The sequence below is a fragment of the Vigna unguiculata genome, chromosome 2 (genome assembly GCF_037176805.1).
Source record: "Vigna unguiculata cultivar grain cowpea cultivar isolate G323 ecotype 2 chromosome 2, ASM3717680v1, whole genome shotgun sequence".
NCBI classification, from domain to species: domain Eukaryota; kingdom Viridiplantae; phylum Streptophyta; class Magnoliopsida; order Fabales; family Fabaceae; genus Vigna; species Vigna unguiculata.
Window position 1 is genome coordinate 25,893,031 of NC_140793.1, and position 19,680 is coordinate 25,912,710.

The 19,680-nt window shown below is 34.4% G+C and overlaps 2 protein-coding genes and 1 pseudogene across 2 annotated transcripts; all 3 read left to right on the forward strand.

The window, feature by feature from the left end:
• Positions 1-1,925: 1,925 nt before the first annotated feature.
• LOC146888469 (disease resistance protein RGA2-like) lies at positions 1,926-5,409 on the forward strand. The gene has a single exon (XM_085669580.1). The coding sequence runs from the start codon at positions 2,328-2,330 to the stop codon at positions 5,331-5,333; it is 3,006 nt and encodes a 1,001-aa protein (XP_085525706.1). The 5' UTR covers positions 1,926-2,327; the 3' UTR covers positions 5,334-5,409.
• Positions 5,410-9,203: 3,794 nt separating this feature from the next.
• Positions 9,204-13,269, forward strand: LOC114174572 (disease resistance protein RGA2-like). Its single transcript, XM_085670117.1, has 4 exons — positions 9,204-9,553; positions 9,759-12,233; positions 12,484-12,625; positions 12,940-13,269. Exons 1-3 carry the CDS (start codon positions 9,204-9,206, stop codon positions 12,605-12,607), a joined length of 2,949 nt encoding a protein of 982 aa, XP_085526243.1. The 3' UTR covers positions 12,608-12,625; positions 12,940-13,269.
• Positions 13,270-14,846: 1,577 nt separating this feature from the next.
• On the forward strand, positions 14,847-18,204 carry LOC114170405 (disease resistance protein RGA2 pseudogene; annotated as a pseudogene).
• The last annotated feature ends 1,476 nt before the right edge of the window (positions 18,205-19,680 follow it).

Genomic DNA, 19,680 nt, shown 5'->3' on the forward strand with positions numbered 1-19,680 from the left:
CTCAACACGAAATTGAAGGAAAATAATTATGATTTTCAACAAAAAAACTATTAGGTTATCCAAGTGTGAGTCTAAGTCTCACATTGGCTATAAATGAGAAAGTAAAGCACTACATAAGGATAAAAAACAAATTTACGTGGTTCAGTCAACTCAACTGCACTCGTCTGAGCCGATTTTAACATCGGTTCTGATACAGAGGAGGTTTCACGGGGGAGAACAAACACCAATGAGACATGAGCCCAACAACATAAAACATTGATACCTCTCTCAACCCAAAACCTTAAGACAATAGGTTTAGGGGTATTTATCCTTATATAGTGTTCTACTTTCTTATTTATGGTCAATGTTGGACTTAAACTCATATTTGAATTCCTAACAAGAACTTTGTTGAGGCAATGCAAAAGAACATCATGAAAATTAGTTCTTTTCAATTTGCTATTCCAATATCAACAAAATGATTATAAAAGTGTGTTGAAAGTTGTTGAATATCTAAAGAAGCAAAATTATAAACAATGCTATAAAATCATTCCCCTTTAGCAAGAAGATCAAAGGAAAAGAAAAGGAAAACTAGATGGTTTGGAGGAGCATCGGTTCAAGGAGATCCACTTTACCATTCTGTCACATTTAAGGAAGAATGGACAATGAAACAAAATCTTGAATTTTACTGGCTAAGACATGTTTTTGAACAAGAATCTCAAGAAGAAGATAATGACAATAAATATGGTGAGAATGACCACGATATATATATTAAAGTGAGTTGATCATGACATGATTATCATTTGAACAAATATTACGATTTTGAGTATTAGATTAAAAATATAATCACAAAGAAACCTCAAAAAGCAAGTTTAAATTCCTAAGAACAAGTCTTAAATATCGAGGAGATATATCAAGGATGGGTTTTAAATTTTAATAAGTTTCTTAAGTATTACATATTTAAATAAAATAAATTACTTCTGATGACAAGACATTAAAAAACGTAAAGTTTAGTTTAAATCTTTTCATTTACAAATACACCATGAGTAAAGGGGATTGGAAATCTATGCATAATTGTTTTTGTAATCCTGGGTTATTTGTTAGTGTGAATTTGCTCTGATGGTAGAGTATTATCTTATAATAATATTAAAAAAAATTCTTCTCCATTTTTGTCTCGCCTGTATTTAATCAAAATTTATTCATCATTCACTCTCATATCTTTTCCATAGTTAATACTTTCACATACTAACATCCTGTATTTGACCAAAATTTATTCATCGTTCAGTTTGATAATTTTTCTTAGTTAATACTTTCAGAAACTAACATTCATTGTAATGGTGTTAATGCATTACTCATGTTTTAAAACATAGTGTAGTTATTATCACTGCAAGGCCAGATTGTTATTTAGTTTCTCATCTTTGTCTTTTGTTTATATTATCTGTACACCGACAAATGTTTTATCTCTAAGTTAGAACTCAGTTATAACCTGATGAAGCCAAGACGCTACCTGAAATTTATGTGTTATAAAATATAAGTTTCACTTTTTCTTTTCATATATGACGGCAAAAACTAGTAATCGTTTAGATAAAATTTGAGTTCTAACAATTCATGGATTGAAAGTCTAAAAAATTATATATGCACTGTCGCCATAAACTGTTGAGCTTGAAACAGTTACAACTGTTGCCAAACCTTAAGTATTTGAAATGGTAGTAGAGTTTGGAAGAATGTATTAGTCAATGCTTGTAGTGGCGTTACAAAACTGATGCCATCTGTCTTTACATCAGTTTTCACTGCACATTCAATATGAAGCCATGTAGTCTATATATTTTTATAGTTCTCATATGAAATGGAGTTGAATATGTGAAAGTTTTATTTCATCTTCATTCTAAATGGGCATATATACGGTTTATCTTATACCTTATACAGTTTGGCTGGTTTAATAGAGAATATATGATAAGATAATAACGTAAACTATGATCACCTGAGCCGGAATTGTTTATTTTTTCTTCAACCCAATTGATGCTCGCAGGAAATTTCTAAGTAGCAATAATGGAAACAAGTCATTAAACCTCAACTATCACGAACCATGTTCCATTCATTAATTTGCTGGCACGTATGGAAGAAAATTATTCAAAGCAGAGTATGCGATGTGGTGGACCCTGTGCATGATCGTTATGAATGTTAATTAATCAAACCAGAAGTGTGCACATTAAAAATACCAAAAATACATTTTTTTAGAGGGTAGTCGTTGACTTCCAAACCTTTGCAAAATCCCAAAACTTATCAATGCATTGCCATTTCTGAAGCATACAATCTCTAGCTTTTTCATCCTGTGACTCAGAACCTGCAAGATGGCTGAGGCTGTACTCAAAGGTGTGCTTGGAAGTTTGACCTCTCTGGCTGCAACAGAGCTGGGGTCATTTCTGGCTTTTAGAGGAGAAAAGGAAAAGCTTGAGAGCATGTTCACTGCAATCAAGGCTACTCTTGAATATGCTGAGGAGAAACAATTCTCAGACAAAGCTATAAAAGATTGGGTGGGAAAGCTGAAAGATGCAGCTTACGAGCTTGATGATATCTTAGACGAGTGTGTCTATGAACAATTGCTGCTGGAAGAAGAAGAAGAAGATGTCAGATGTTGTGTCTCGGAAATGGTACGAAGCTCTTCCTTATGCTCTTTTCATCCCAAGCATATCTATTTCCGTTACAAGATTGCAAAAAGAATGAAGATACTAAGTGAGAGATTAGATCGAATTGCTACCGAAAGGGACCAGCTTCGTTTGACTTCGATGATCCAAGAGGAAACCCGTGGAGTTTCTGAGTGGCGTCAAACCTTCTCACTTGTCAATGAACCAAAAGTCTACGGAAGAGAGGAAGATATAAAAACAATTGTAGAGTTTTTGGCAGGTGCTGCTTCTCGGGCTGAGAATTTACCAGTCTATCCGATCGTGGGTCAAGGTGGACTTGGAAAAACAACCCTGGCAAAACTCATCTACAATCACAGGGATCTCAAAGATTTTCAGTTAAAAATTTGGGTATGTGTTTCTGAAGATTTTGGTCTGGAGAGAATATTAAAAGCTATCATCGAAGCTGCATCTGAGGAGGTCTGCAAGAATTCTGGTCTGGAGCCAATGCAAAGAACACTTAGAAAGCTGCTTTCAGGAAAAAGATACTTGCTTGTTTTGGACGACGTGTGGGATGTTATGAATCAGAATTGGGAGGAGAATTGGCAGATGTTGAGATCTGTACTGGACTGTGGGGAGAAGGGTGCTTCAGTTTTGGTCACGACTCGCTTTTCAAATGTTGCAGAAATCATGGGAACAATAAAACATCCTCATAGATTATCAGAGCTATCCGAGTATTATTGCTGGGAACTATTTAAACATCAAGCCTTTGGAGCAGACGAGGTAGAACTGGAGGAGCTTGTGGTTATAGGAAGAAAGATAGTAAAGAAGTGCGGAGGAGTGCCTCTGGCGGCAAAGGCAGTTGGAGGTCTTTTACGCTTCCACAGAAACAAGGATAAGTGGCTCAATATTATGGAAAGTAACCTTTTAATGTTATCATCCAATGAAAAGTCCATAATGCCTGTCCTTAGACTAAGTTATCTGAACTTACCAGTTCAACTCAGACAGTGTTTTGCTTATTGTGCAATATTTCTCAAAGATGAACTCATAAAGAAACAATATTTAATTGAACTTTGGATTGCTAATGGATTCATTTCATCTGATGGAAGGTTAGATGCTGAGGATGTTGGTGATGAAGTGTGGAGTGAATTATATAGGAGATCACTTTTTCAGGATATAGAGACAGATCAATTTGGAAAAGTTACAAGTTTCAAGATGCACGATCTTGTTCATGATCTTGCACAATTTGTTGCTGATGAAGAGATTTGTTGCATTACAGACGAGGATTGTGCACCTGTTTTATTTGAAAGAAAAAGAATCCACCATCTGTCAGACCATCGGTGGAATCTTTATTCAGCCCAGTTGGATCAACTAACATCATTGAGGACATATCTAAAGAGAACACGAAGTAAGGAACTTTCTTCTGATGTCTTGAAATGTTATTCTTTAAGGCTGCTTCACGTAAATCTACTTGAAGAATTATCCTCTTCCATTGGTAATTTGAAATATCTAACTTACTTAAATCTTTCTCGCGGTCGTTTCAAAACTCTTCCAGAATCTCTGTGTAAATTACTGAATTTAAAGATATTGAAATTAGATTACTGTCAGAGCCTCCAAAAGTTGCCTGACGGTTTGGTACGCTTAAAAGCCCTCCAACAACTGTCTCTTAAAGTCTGCAGGTCCCTATCAACATTGCCACCTTATATAGGAAAGGTAAATTCTCTAAGAAGTTTATCCATGTACTTTGTTGGAGAGCAAAAGGGGTTTCTTCTATCAGAACTGGGACTACTCAAGCTTAAAAGAGATCTTGAGATCAAACATCTAGAGAGAGTGAAAAATATAAATGATGCCAAAGAAAGCAATATGTCAAGTAAGCAACTGAATAACTTGATGTTGAGATGGAGGACAGTTAGAGAAGGGGAACTAGAAGGAAATGATAAGGAGGTTCTTGAAGCCCTTGAACCTTGTACCGAGACACTTCAGAGTTTGAGAGTGGAAGGGTATCAAGGTGTTAGTTTCCCACAATGGATGTCTAGTCCTTTTTTCAAGAATTTAACTTCTCTGGAACTGTGGTCTTGCACAAACTGTATAAAACTTCCTGTGTTGAGGAATCTGCCTTCGCTGAAGAGGCTACAGATAACCGAGGCAAAATATGTAAAATACGTGCAAGAGGAGTGCTACGATAACGATGTAGGTTTCATGGGTCTAGAATATCTAACACTCCGAAATCTTCCGAGTCTAATAAGGTTATCAAGTGAGGATGGAGAAAACCAGTTTCCGTGCCTTTCCACACTTGACATTGAGGATTGTCCTCACTTTTCACTGCAAGGGTTGCCGTCACTCAAGTGGTTAAGAATGAGCAGGAATCCTAAGTTGAAGGTGTGCCCAGGTTTGGAATGTCTACCCTGTCTTGAGGATTTGATTATTATGAGATGTGGAGAGGTGGAAGGTTTACAACATATGACTGGCTTGAAGAAGTTAGCATTAATTAATGTTCCAAAGGTATCCTTGCTCCAAGAATTACGCTTTGAAGACCTTCCCTTGCTCCGTGAATTACACATTATTGGGTGTTACTCGTTGATGCGTCTTCCAACAAACCTTAGCCTTAGCCGTTTGGAGGTATTGTGTATTAAAGATTGTGATCCTGAGTTAGAGATGCGATGTGAGAAGGAAAACGGAGAGGATTGGCCCATAATAGCTCACATTCCCCATGTTTATACACGCCAAATATTATGATTGGTGTGCCTGCATTGCAGATATGTATTGTTGTCCTGTTCCTCATAAATACAACAAACAGAGTAGTTTTACTTCATATGGTTTGAAGATTGATAGCAGGTCAATGATATTTGATAAATATTTACATCTATTTCACACTAGATTCAGTATTCTTTACTTTCCTTTTTTTTTTCTTTATAGGTATAAGAGTTCATTTTATTTTATGTTTATTTTACCTTTAAGATGCGGGTGTCGAAATTTTTGTTTATAGTATTTGCTGTGCACTTTCAGAGTTGAGGACCTGTGTTTGTATAATTTGAAGACGATGTGTTTTTCACTATTATAGCGATTTGCCAGGCATCTTTTGTTTTATTTGTATTTCAACTTAGGAAAACTCAAGAAATAAAAAGCGATTTCTATAATTTATCTATACATTTTTTTTTTCGATTTATCTTTTAAACTACTGTTATTTTAAATTAAAATAGTTACATTACCATTTTTACATTTTAAATGATTGATAATTTAAATTTAACTGTCTTTAAAATTAAAATAATTATCTCCTTATTTTATCAATTTAAATAATTATTTCAATAAATTAATTGTTTACAATAAAAAAATAGTTTCCACTATTCTTAATAAAGAAAAAAAATTACACAAATTTTTAACTTCTTTTTTTAATTTTATTATTTAAGTAATTATTTTTTGTTAAACTCAAATTACTACTCCTAATAAAAAAACATCACTATAAACAAAACCCTTCGATAATAATTAAATTTAATAATAAAAAATAATTAATTATTATGATGACCAATTTAAATATTAATTTATAAATTAAAAATAATTAATAATTAAATTAATTTTAAAAAGATATAATTATCTTTAAATTTGTAATTAAAATAGTTTCCATTATAAATTATGAATTAATCTTTAAGTTCTTGAGTATCATTAACATTAGTTAATTAAATTTTAAAAAATTAATTTTTAGATTGATCTCTGAATAATTAAAGATGTTGATGTCTTATGAAGCAGTTTTTTTTTTTTTTTTTCAGTTTTCCTACACGCAGACAAGAACTAGTAATATTTCCTTCAGATAAATGTTTTTAGTCCTAACCATTTAATGATGGAAAGCATGGAAATTTATGTGTACTGTCGCCATAAATTATTGATTTGAAACAGTTATAACGGTCGCCTAACCTTAAGTATTTGGATGGTCGTAGTAGGGCTTTGGAAAAAATGTTTTGGTTAATCCTTGCAGTGGCCTTACAAAACTGATGCCGTCTGTTTTTACATGAGTGTTCGCTGGACATTCAATTTACATGAAACCAAATAGTTTATACATTTTTATATAAAATGGAATTGAAAACACAAACGTTTTGTTGCATCTTCACTCCAAATGGGTATATGTACAGTAAAACTCACTTACTTTACTATCTTTATTTTAAAGGACTGCTCTAAATAAGTTGGGTCTAGGGCTGGTCCATAAGAAACAAAGTTCCTAAAGAAACTGAAACACTTTCATTCTTCTCACTTTTAGAAAAATAGCCTCCTTTCTCTTAGAACAGTAATGTTCCTCTGCTAGATTTGGGTTCATCCAAGTTCAACTGACTTCAACCCATTTCTTTCACTCACGTAAGTTACTTTCGATACATACTCTCCTTTTTAGTTTAATCTTCGTGTTTGCCGTTAAGGTTCCTCGTAATAATCTCGTGCTTCCTCTGTATTGAGATTTTCAGCTCTCTTAAATATGCTTTTGGAGTTGTCTTGCTCATTCGCTTAAGGGTCGGGTCGTTTTGACTAGCTCTTTCCAGGCAAGGGAAGCTAGGGTTTATTTTTTAAAGTTATTTTGCCGATTTTTGGTCTGTTGTATGGTTGTGATGCTTGAATGAGGTTGTTGGTCAAATAAAAATGTATGATGTGCAAGTATGTTTGATTGATGTGACGCTACTTTTTTTCTACACTACACACTTTTCAAAAAATGAAGATTTCTACTACGTTAACCGTTGGATCGAGCTGAAATTTTAACAGCTGATCCTTAACACATAATTCTTGACTTTGACTAGTCGGATCTTTAATCGGAGCTCTGTAGTGAGAGAAGTTTTTATCGCAAGGTCACTGAATTTGTGTTGTTGACAGCACTGCACACTTTTCGTAAAATGAAAGTTACTACTTCGTTCGTTGGATCGAGCTGATATTTTAACAACTGATCCTTAACACATAGCTTTTGACTTTGATCGGTCCGATCTTGAATCAGAGCTCTGTAGTGAGAGCTGTTTTTATCGCAAGATCGCTGTAGTTTGGTTGTTTCTCTAATCTTGAATGTTTATTACTGGCTTGAATCTAATTGTTATATTAAAAGCATGTGATAAATGATTATGCATGAATGATGTGATTCATGGATTGTGGATGATGGGTTTGGTATTAACTTGGCATGTGATTTAAATGAGATGGTTGGTATCAAGGAGACATGGTATTGATATGAAATACAAATATATATTCACTGTTTGGGAAGAATGAGTTAGTATGGATTCAACATTTGGTTATGAATGAGAATGGGTTGTAAAGGTTGGCATTAGATATTGTGTATGGTAAACATTACTTGATTGATTGAACATGATTGGTCTGTGGTCAGTGCGTAATTCCTTGAAATCTCTAGGTGGGATTTCAAGGTCGTACTTCAGTAGTCGGGACGTAATTCTATGGCCCCTGTTAGTGGGTGTCCATGGTGGTGCCTCATCTATATAATTTGATAAGGATTCAAGGTAAGGATTGCATCCTGACGCTCTAAGGAGTCAGTTAGTCTCACTTAGAGCGGACTGACTCATGTGGTGAGAGTAGGAGGAGGCCTGAAATTCATTAAGGGTTAACATTGTGTGTGAGGGAATTGATTCATTGTAACACTTGTAACAAATAGCTCGGGGTGAGTAGTTCAGGGGTGAGCAGAAGTATCACCACAAGTGCGAGCATCCGTTGAATCCGACCAGATTATATGTATCCGGATGAGTCGAGTCGAGTCTTAGTGTATTGATTGGGAGGTCATAACATGCTTGGATGATGTATGTATATTGGACTGTGAAAATATATCTGATTGCATGATAAAATCTTTTAGGCTCTAGCTTACCCTTTTGCTTGTTTGATTGCCTTGTTGTTCTTCTACCATTGCGATGATCATCAATTTATTGATGGGAGCAAATGCGAGAGAGGTACTCAACAGAGAAGGATGGTTTCGCTGCACAGTCTACCCGTGCTACACTTCATGTCTCTTTGGGTTTTTCTTTAGGGCGAAGGCCCGTGTATTGTATTGCCCTTAAGGTTTTATTTCGAATACTGGCTATCTCTTATTGCTTTTGGGCTGTAGGTATTGTAGGCATTGTAGTGAGCTTTAGTATTTACTTTTAAGTACCTTGGATAACTGTAAGGAGCGATTTTATACTCCGCAACTTACTCCCTATACCTTCTAGGATTAGATGGTTAAATAGACATATGATAACAACATAATAAATTATGATCACCTGGAATTGTTTGTTTTTTCTTCAAACCAATTGTTGCTTGCAGGAAATTACAAAGTAGCAATAATTGAAAGAAGTCATTGACCCTGAAGATCACGAACCACGTTCCATTCATTAATGTGCGGGCACGTCACCTGATGCAAGTAAATTATTCCAATTAAGAGCTGTGTGGGGTGTGGTGGACCATGTGCATGATCGTTATGCATGTTGATTAATCAAACCAAAAGTGACTGCATATTAAAATTACCAAAAATACATTTCGCATAAGGTAGTTGTTGTTGACTTCCAAACCTTCGCAAGATCCCACAACTTATCGTTGCTGCCATTTCTGAAGCATGCAATTTCTCATACATTTTTATCCTGTGTCTCAGAAAGAACCTCCAAGATGGCTGAGGCTGTACTCAAGAGTGTGCTTGGAAGTTTGGCCTCTCCAGCTGTAGCAGAGCTTAAACCATTTCTATGTTTCAGACGAGAAAAGGAAAAACTTGAGAGCATGTTCACTGCAATCAAGGCTACGCTTGAAGATGCGGAAGAGAAGCAATTCTCAGACAGAGCTATAAAGGATTGGGTGGGAAAGCTGAAAGATGCAGCTTACGAGCTTGATGATATTTTGGACGAGTTTGCTTATGAACAAATGCGGCTGGAAGAAGAAGAAAGTGAAAAAGTCAAGTGTTGTATATCAGAAATGGTACTACGCTCTTCCTTAGCCTCTTTTCTGTTGGGAATAGTCCAAGTGTGAGTCAAAGTCCCACATTGATAGAAAAGACAAAGTTAAACACTATATAAGAATAAAGACCCATAACAACATTGACTTAAGATTTTGGTGTCAAAGTGGTGTCTAAGGTCTTATATGTGTAAGACTAATATCATATAACCATATAGAACCACAATCTCTCAATGACTATAAACCAAACTATATGAAAAAAATATATATAAAAAGCCCAACATTTTCATCCCATGAATCTTTATTTCATTTGACTTCCACGATTCAAGAGGAAACCCGTGGAGTCCCTGAGTGGCGCCAAACCTTCTCATTTATCACTGAACCAAAGGTCTACGGAAGAGAGCAAGATATAAAAAAAATTGTAGAGTTTTTGGCAGGTGCTGCCTCTCGTCCTGAGAATTTACCCGTCTATCCGATCGTGGGTCAAGGCGGTCTTGGAAAAACAACACTGGCAAAACTCATCTTCAATCACAATGATCTCAAAGATTTTCAGTTAAAAATTTGGGTAGGTGTTTCTGAAGATTTCGGTCTCGAGAGAATATTAAAAGCTATCATCGAAGCCGCATCTGAGGACGTCCGCAAGGACTTGGGTCTGGAGGCAACGCAAAGAAGACTTAGAAAGCTGCTTACAGGAAAAAGATATTTGCTTGTTTTGGATGACGTGTGGGATGTTATGAAGCAGAATTGGAAGGAGAATTGGCAGGTGCTGAGATCTATACTGGACTGTGGGGAAAAGGGTTCTTCTGTTTTGGTCACCACTCGCTTCTCAAATGTTGCAGAAATCATGGGAACAATAAAACATCCTCATATGTTACCAGAGCTATCCGTATATTATTGCTGGGAATTGTTTAAACACCAAGCCTTTGGAGCAGACGAGATAGAACAAGAGGAGCTTGTAATGATAGGAAGGAAGATAGTAAGGAAGTGCGGAGGAGTGCCTCTCGCAGCAAAGGCACTTGGAGGTCTTCTACGCTCTCACAGAAATAAGAATAAGTGGATTAATATTTTGCAAAGTAACCTTTTGACGTTATCACCGAATGAAAAGTCCATAATGCCTGTCCTTAGACTAAGTTATCTGAACTTACCAATTGAACTCAGACAATGCTTTGCTTATTGTGCAATATTTCCCAAAGATGAACTCATAGGGAAGCAATATTTAATTGAACTTTGGATGGCTAATGGATTCATTTCATCAGATGGAAGGTTAGATGCCGAAGATGTTGGTGATGATGTGTGGAATGAATTATATAGGAGATCACTTTTTCAGGATATAGAGGTAGATGAATTTGGAAAAGTTACAAGTTTCAAGATGCATGATCTTGTTCATGATCTTGCACAATTTGTTGCTGATGAAGAGGTTTGTTGCATTACAGACGAGGATTATGCACCTGTTTTATTTGAAAGAAAAAGAATCCAGCATCTCTCGGATTATCGGTGGTGGCTCCATTCAACCCAATTGCATCAAGTAAAATCTTTGAGGACTTATATAAAGAGCAAAGCAACTAAGGAACTTTCTTCTGACGTGTTAAAATGTTATTCTTTACGGCTGCTTCACGTAAGTCTACGGGAAGAATTGTCGGCTTCCATCGTTGATTTGAAACATCTAAAATACTTGAATCTTTCTTGTAGTGATTTCAAAACTCTTCCAGAATCACTATGTAAGTTACTGAATTTAAAGATATTGAAATTAGATTACTGTCAGAGGCTCCAAAAGTTGCCTGACAGTTTGGTACGCTTAAAAGCCCTCCAACAACTGTCTCTTAAAGTCTGCAGGTCACTATCAAGATTGGCACCTTATATAGGAAAGTTAAATTCTCTAAGAAGTTTATCCATGTACTTTGTTGGAGAGCAAAAGGGGTTCCTTTTAGCAGAACTGGGACTACTCAAGCTTAAAAGAGATCTTGAGATCAAACATCTGGAGAGAGTGAAAAATATCACTGATGCTAAAGAAAGCAATATGTCAAGTAAGAAACTGAATAACTTGATGTTGAGATGGAGCATTGTTAGAGAGGGGGAACTAGAAGGAAATGATGAGGAGGTTCTTGAAGCCCTTGAACCTTGTACCGAGACACTTCAGAGTTTGAGAGTGGAAGGGTACCAAGGTGTCCGTTTCCCACCATGGATGTCTACTCCTTTCTTAAAAAATTTAACTTCTCTGGAGTTGTGGTGTTGCACAAACTGTATAAAACTTCCCGTGTTGAGGAATCTGCGTTCGCTGAAGAGGCTAGAGATAACCAAGGCAAAATATGTAAAATACGTACAGGAGGAGTGCTACGATAACGATGTAGGTTTCATGGCTCTAGAATATCTATCACTCCGAAGTCTTCCAAGCTTAATAAGGTTATCAAGTGAGGATGGAGAAAACCAGTTTCCGTGCCTTTCCACACTTGACATTGAGGATTGTCCTCACTTTTCGCTGCAAGGGTTGCCATCACTCAAGTTGTTAAGAATGAGCAGGAATCCTAAGTTGAAGGTGTGCCCAGGTTTGGAATGTTTACCCTGTCTTGAGGATTTGACGATTGACAGCTGTGAAGAGGTGGAAGGTTTACGATTTATGACTGCCTTGAAGAAGTTAGCATTAGTTAATCTTATAAACATAAAATCCTTGCCTGAGTGTTTTGGAGACCTTCCCTTGCTCCGTGAATTACGCATTTTTGGGTGTTACAAGTTGATGCGTCTTCCAACAAGCCTTGGCCTGATAGGTTATATTTTTTCATATATGGTTTATAGTCATGGTCATGGCATAGTTATGGTCATTGAGAGATTGTGGTTCTATATGGTTATATAACATTAGTCTTACACATATAAGACCTTAGACACCACTTTTACACCAAAACCTTAAGGCAATGTTGTTATGGGTCTTTATTCTTATATAGTGTTTAATTTTGTCTTTTCTATCCAATGTGGGACTTTTTGACTCACACTTGGACTATTCCCAACATGGCCTTAGCCGTCTGGAGGTATTGTATATTCAAGATTGTCATCCTAAGTTACAGATGCGATGTCTGAAGGAAAGCGGAGAGGACTGGCCCATAATAGCTCACATTCCTCATCTCTATTTCTAAAATGCCGGTGCACTGCAGGTATATATGGATCATTCCTTGCTTCCTACGTAAATAGCATAATAGAGTTTTACTTTCTATATATTTGCGATCCCATTTCCGGCGTAAAAAAATTGAGGCTCTTTCTTTGTTTAATTTGAACTCTTAACTTTACCAAGACTGCTTCTTCTTCTTGGTGATGAGAATCATTTTGTTTTCTATATCTTCTGTTATTTCATCATTTTCAGTTTTCATATTCTTAAAACCTTTTATTCTCTAACTGCTAAGTATATCTAAAATGCTTATATTAGTTGAATCAGGGATCAGACTTGAGTATTTGCGATTACTATTTTCAGGTATGGATGACATGAGGCAATACTTGAGGATGCTGGGGAAACATTATCTATTCAATAGAGGTATAAGAGTGCAGAATCATTTCGCAATCATGTCCCTGCCACCTTAAGATTCAAAATTTCAAGCTTCCCACAGGCTGTTCGAAGATTTTAGTATCTCTTCATTTCGTTTAAGTTCAAAATGAAGTTTGGTTCAAATAGTTTTCATAAACATTTACTTGTACAATGTTGAAATATTTGTATTGTTTGCTTCTTTGTTGATTTCACCCTCTACGGTCATCTTATCAAATATATTTAAAATTGTGCTGATGATTGTTAACATCTTATAGGAGTCAAGGAACATACAGTGGCGAGGTTCCACAAACTATCTTCATCATAAAAGTTAGTAAACACATGGTTGGCCATTGCAAACTGCTTCATCAATTATGTGAGGGGCACCCCCTCTCGTTTTCATAACCAAATCAATATTGCTTTGGTGGAAGACAGTGTGAATAGACTTATGAAATACACATCTTTTTGTATATCTCAATAATCATCTGTTAATTTATATTAGTTTCATTAAACAGTGGGAAAAAGATTAAAAATTTATTGATAAAAAACTTTCCTGGGATCAGCCCATGAGTTCAAAAGAAAGAAAGCGGATCGACATATATTTGACATCAAAAGATACCTTTGTCCAAGGGTTATGTGTAAAAGATACACTAAATATATGTGACATCATAAATTTGATCATAAATAAAGTTTTTATGGACGAAAACTCCTAAAAAATTAAATTTATAAGTCATTTTATTATATTTTAATTAAGATTAAATATGTTTTTGGTCCCTCAAGTTTCAGTAAAATTTGGAATTAGTCTCTTTCAAAATTTTTGACCAATCTAGTCTTTCATCTTTAAAAATGCGTAAATTTAGTCTTTTTAACCAAATTTTGTTAAGTTTATTTGATGTTTCAAGTACATTTCATAATAGTATTTAAATTGTTTATACTGTTTGACACATTTTCGTATCAATGTTAACTCAAATATTATTATAAAATACATTTAAAATGTCAAATAAACTTAACAAAATTTGGTAAAAAAGACTAAATTCACGCATTTTTAAAAATAAATCACTAAATTAATATAAAATTTTGAAGAGGGGTTAATTCCAAAATTCACAAAACTTGAGAAAACAAAAACATATTTAACCCTTAATTTAATTATGTTTTAAGTTCTCATAAATTTGAAAATTTTTAATTAAGTTTCTCATAAATTTTTGTGATCGAATAAAATTAAATTTTTTAATTGAGTTTTCTTTTAATTTTACTTTTTCTACTAATTTGGACGTAGTTGTTAAGTTTCTGACGTGCTTTTTTTTGTCAAGTCTTCAAATTTAGTTGTGGTCTTATATTATTTTATTATTTTATTATTTTATAATTTTATATTTTGTAATTTATTATTTATAATTTTATAATTTTAATATTTTAATTCAAAATTATGTAATTATAAATTTTATGAGATACAAAATTATAATATATTTTCAATTTTTATTTGAATCATAAAATTATAATTTTATAATTATACAATTTTGAATTAAAATAATAAAATTATCAAAATATTAATTTATAAAATTTAAAAATTTTAATTTTAAAATTTTAAATTTTAAATTTTAAAATATTGAAATAATAAGATAACAAGATTAATCAGGTGACATAACACGTAAGACTCGATTAAAAATATTAAATTTATTGAATATTTAATAAATCATAATAATTTAGCTAAATTCAGTTGAAAATTCTCAAATTAAAAAACTTATGATGAAATTAAAACATTATTAAGCATGTACCATTTATCTCTTATCCTTACGAAACTTACTTACATATCGTATTGAATTCCTAAGTAAAAATTCTATCTTGAACTCCCAAAAAGAAAATGCTAAAAAGAGATTTCTTAATGGGTTGCTAACTTCATACCTTTTGCAAAAGGAGGCTCCTTTGTTTGTTAATCTTATCATTAGACTGCCATCTTTGAAGGATACAAATTTTTGCAGTTTCATCCTGTCACTCGAAACCTGCAAGATGGCTGAAGCTTTACTCGAAGGTGTGCTTGGAAGTTTGACCTCTCTCGCTGAAGCAGAGCTGGGACCATTTCTGGGTTTCAGTGAAGAAAAGGAAAAACTTGAGAGCATGTTCACAGCAATCAAGGCTGCTCTTGAAGATGCTGAAGAGAAACAATTCTCAGACAAATCTACAAAGGATTGGATGGGAAAGATGAAAGATGCAGCTTACGAGCTTGATGATATCTTAGACGAGTGTGTCTATGAACAATTGCGGCTGGAACAAGAAGAAGTTAGGTGTTGCGTATCAAAAATGGTACTAAGCTCTTCATTTTCCTCTTTTCATCCCATGAATATCTATTTCCGTTACAAGATTGCGAAAAGAATGAAGATCCTAAGTGAGAGATTAGATCGAATTGCTAGTGAAAAGGACCAGCTTCGTTTGAATTTCACGGTTCAAGAGGAAACCCGTGGAGTCCCAAAGTGGCGCCAAACCTTCTCACTTGTCACTGAACCAAAAGTGTATGGAAGAGAGGACGATGTAAAAAAAATTGTAGTGTTTTTGGCAGGTGCTGCTTCTCGTGCTGAGAACTTACCAGTCTATCCGATCGTAGGTCAAGGTGGACTTGGAAAAACAACACTGGCAAAACTCATCTTCAATCACAATGATCTCAAAGATTTTCAGTTAAGAATTTGGGTATGTGTTTCTGAAGATTTCGGTCTGGAGAGAATGTTAAAAGCTATCATTCAAGCGGCATCTAACAAGGAGGTGTGCAAGGATTTGGGTCCAGAGCCAATGCAAAGAAGACTTAGAAATCTGCTTACAGGAAAAAGATATTTGCTTGTTTTGGATGACGTGTGGGATGTTGTTGGACAGAATTGGGAGAACAATTGGCAGATGTTGAGATCTGTACTGGACTGTGGGGAAAAGGGTGCTTCAGTTTTGGTCACCACTCGCTTTTCAAATGTTGCAGAAATCATGGGAACAGTAAAACATCCTCATAGATTATCAGAGTTATCCGTAGATTATTGCTGGGAATTGTTCAAAGACCAGGCCTTTGGAGCAGACGAGGTGGAACCAGAAGAGCTTGAGATGATAGGAAGGGAGATAGTAAAGAAGTGTGGAGGAGTGCCTCTCGCAGCAAATGCAATTGGAGGTCTTCTACGCTTTCACAGAAATAAGGATAAGTGGCTCAATATTATGAGAAGTAACCTTTTGACACTATCACCGAATGAGAAGTCCATAATGCCTGTCCTTAGATTAAGTTACCTGAACTTACCAATTGAACTCAGACAATGTTTTGCTTATTGTGCAATATTTCCCAAAGATGAACGCATAGAGAAGCAATATTTGATTGAACTTTGGATGGCTAATGGATTCATTTCATCCTATGGAAGGTTAGGTGCCGAGGATGTTGGTCATGATGTATGGAATGAATTATATAGAAGATCATTTTTTCAGGATATTGAAACAGATGAATTTGGAAAAGTTACTAGTTTCAAGATGCATGATCTTGTTCATGATCTTGCACAATTTGTTGCTGAAGAAGTTTGTTGCATTACAGACGATAATGTTGCGCCAGTTTTTTTTGAAAGAAAAAGAATCCACCATCTCTCGGATTATCGGTGGTGGATCCATTCAACCCAATTGCATCAAGTAAAATCTCTGAGGACTTATGTAGATAGCAGAACAACTGACGAACTTTCTTATGACGTGTTGAGATGTTATTCTTTACGAGTGCTTCACTTAAGTCGATGGAAAGAATTGTCATCATCTATTGGTGATTTGAAACATCTAAGATACTTGAATCTTTCTTACGGTGATTTCAAAAGCCTTCCAGAATCCTTATGTAAATTACTGAATTTGCAGATATTGAAATTAGATTATTGTTACAGTTTGCAAAGATTGCCCAACAGTTTGGTACGTTTAAAAGCTCTGCAAGAGTTGTCTCTTAAAAACTGCAGGTCGCTATCAAGATTGCCACCTTATATAGGAAAGTTAACTTCTTTAAGGAGTTTATCCATCTTCTTTGTTGGCAAGGAAAGAGGGTTCCTTTTAGCAGAACTGGGACAACTCAAGCTTAAAAGAAATCTTGACATCAAACATTTGGAGAAAGTGAAAAGTGGAAATGATGCCAAAGAAATCAATATGTCAATTAAGCAACTGAATAAGCTAACATTGACATGGGGAAGATTCCGAGAGGGAAAATTGGAAGGAAATGATGAAGAGGTTCTTGAAGCCCTTGAACCTTGTACCGAGACACTTCTGAGTTTGAGAGTGGAAGGATACCAAGGTTCCCGTTTCCCAGAGTGGATGTCTAGTCCTTCTTTCAGATACTTAACTTATCTAGTGCTGTGGAGTTGCAGAAATTGTGTACAACTTCCCTTGCTGGCAAAACTACCTTCTCTAAAGAGGCTAAACATAGTATGGGCAGAGTATGTAAAATACTTGCACGAGCCAAGCTGCGATGATGATGCAGCTTTCATGGCTCTAGAATTTCTATCACTCTGCAGGTTGCCAAGCCTACTAAGGTTATCAAGTGAGGATGGGAAAAATCTTTTTCCGTGCCTTACCACCCTTGAAATTGATGATTGTTGTAACTTATTGGCAGAGGAAGTGTGGCTGCAAGGGTTGCAATCTCTGAAGAAATTAAAAGCGAAGATGTGTCCTAAGTTGAATGTGTGGGCAGGTTTGCAATGTCTAACTTGTCTTGAAGATTTGACGATTGAGAGATGCGAAGAGGTGGAAGGTTTACAACATATGACGGCTTTGAAAAAGTTAACACTAAGAGATGTTCCAAACATACAATCTTTGCTTCATGAATTACGCTTTGGAGAGCTTCCCCTGCTTCGTGAATTACGCATTGGTGAGTGTTACAAATTGATGTGTCTTCCGACAAGTCTAAGACTTAGCAGTGTGGAAATGTTGAGTATTATGGGTTGTAATCCTGAGTTAAAGAAGCGATGTGAGAAGGAAACTGGGGAGGATTGGCCAATAATAGCTCACATCCCCCGTGTCTATACACACTGAATATTATGATTAGTATAATTGTGCAGTGCAGGTATATAGTGGATTCTATCCCTTACTTCCTATATTTTGAGGATTTATAGTATTTACGGTGCACTTTCCAAGTTTTGAGGACCGTATGTTGTAAAGTTCTGCACAAATTCATTATACTCTTCGGTGCTGTAAACAAAAATCATGCAGGAATGAGTATTTCCCTAGTAATCTTTATTATAAGTATTTGAAATTATTGTTAAGTTGATCTCTATTTGTAAATTCTGTGTATATGGGTTAGAGTAACTCAAGTACTCTAGTATAGTTATATAAAAAAAAATTCTTTGCTGATTAAAGAAACTGATTATAAATTTTTATTATTAATTAAATGAACTAACTGAACTAATTGAAGAACCTATTTAATTATTTGACATTCTGCTTAATCGATTAGAACATAAAGATCTGTAATTATTTTTCATACGTTTGAGATATTGGATTAATAGCGTCCATTCTTATTTTAAATCAATGTTTTCAAAAATGTATCTTTTGCAATCATTTTTAGCTAATATATTTAGATTTACATTTGTTCATACTTTCCAAAGTGTTCTGCTGCGTTTCTTCTGACGTGATATTCTTTACTGCTGCTTCACTTTACTATTCAAAATTTAATAATCACCTTATATGCTCCATAGTTTTATGCCGATGTTATATATTCGCTGTGGTGTGCATTGTTTTTTATTCTTAGAACTGAAAATGATATTCTTCTTTGTGGTCACCTTGAGATCCAGAGTTTCAAGTTTCTTCTTTTCATTTAAGTTCAAAGTGAATTTTAGTTTAAATTGTTTTGACAAACGTGTCCTTGTACATTGTTCAGATGTTTGCATTGTTGGCTTCTTAGTTCAGTTTATCTCCCTCCAATGTTTGCATGATTTAGTACTTCATTTATTTTTTTTCGCAGTCATCTCATCAAATATATTAGATGATGTTTGTTAACATGACAAGGTTTGATATTAAAAATGACTAAATTCTCAGTCTAAGAAAACTGGTCAGCATGTGATAAAAAGAGAGATAAGTATTAGCTTTGTTAATGACTTAAGAGTTAAATTTTATTTTTTACTATAGTTTTTATAAAATCTATAACAATATGTAAAGAGATTCTTTCTTTTGTGTCTACATTTCATATTACCAATTCTACCCTTTATAATATAATTTTTTATTAATTTTTTTAAAGTTAACATTTAACTTTACCTATTTTCTATAAAACTGTTTATCTTTTTTTTTATTAACAATTAATTTCTCTATTTATTTTACTTTATTTTATATATTAATTTAATAACATTATACTATTATCACCTTTTAATATATTATTATTCATATTTAAAAAATCTTACACACAGACGTTATAGTAATATTAGTGAAAATACATGTATTCACTTTTTTTTATAATATCAAATTAAAAGATTAATTTTTCTTATTATAACTATTAAATAAAATTATTATTAGATTTAATATATATATATATATATATATATATATATATATATGAATTACTTGTGAATTTTGAAAATAAAGGTTACATATATGGAATTTTCTGCAAATTATTTTACAAAAAATATTATATAGAGAAATTACTTGTGAATTTTGAAATTTATAAAAAAAAAAACATACCGGTGAATATAAAATTTTAAAGAAAATCAGCCGCATGAAATTTAA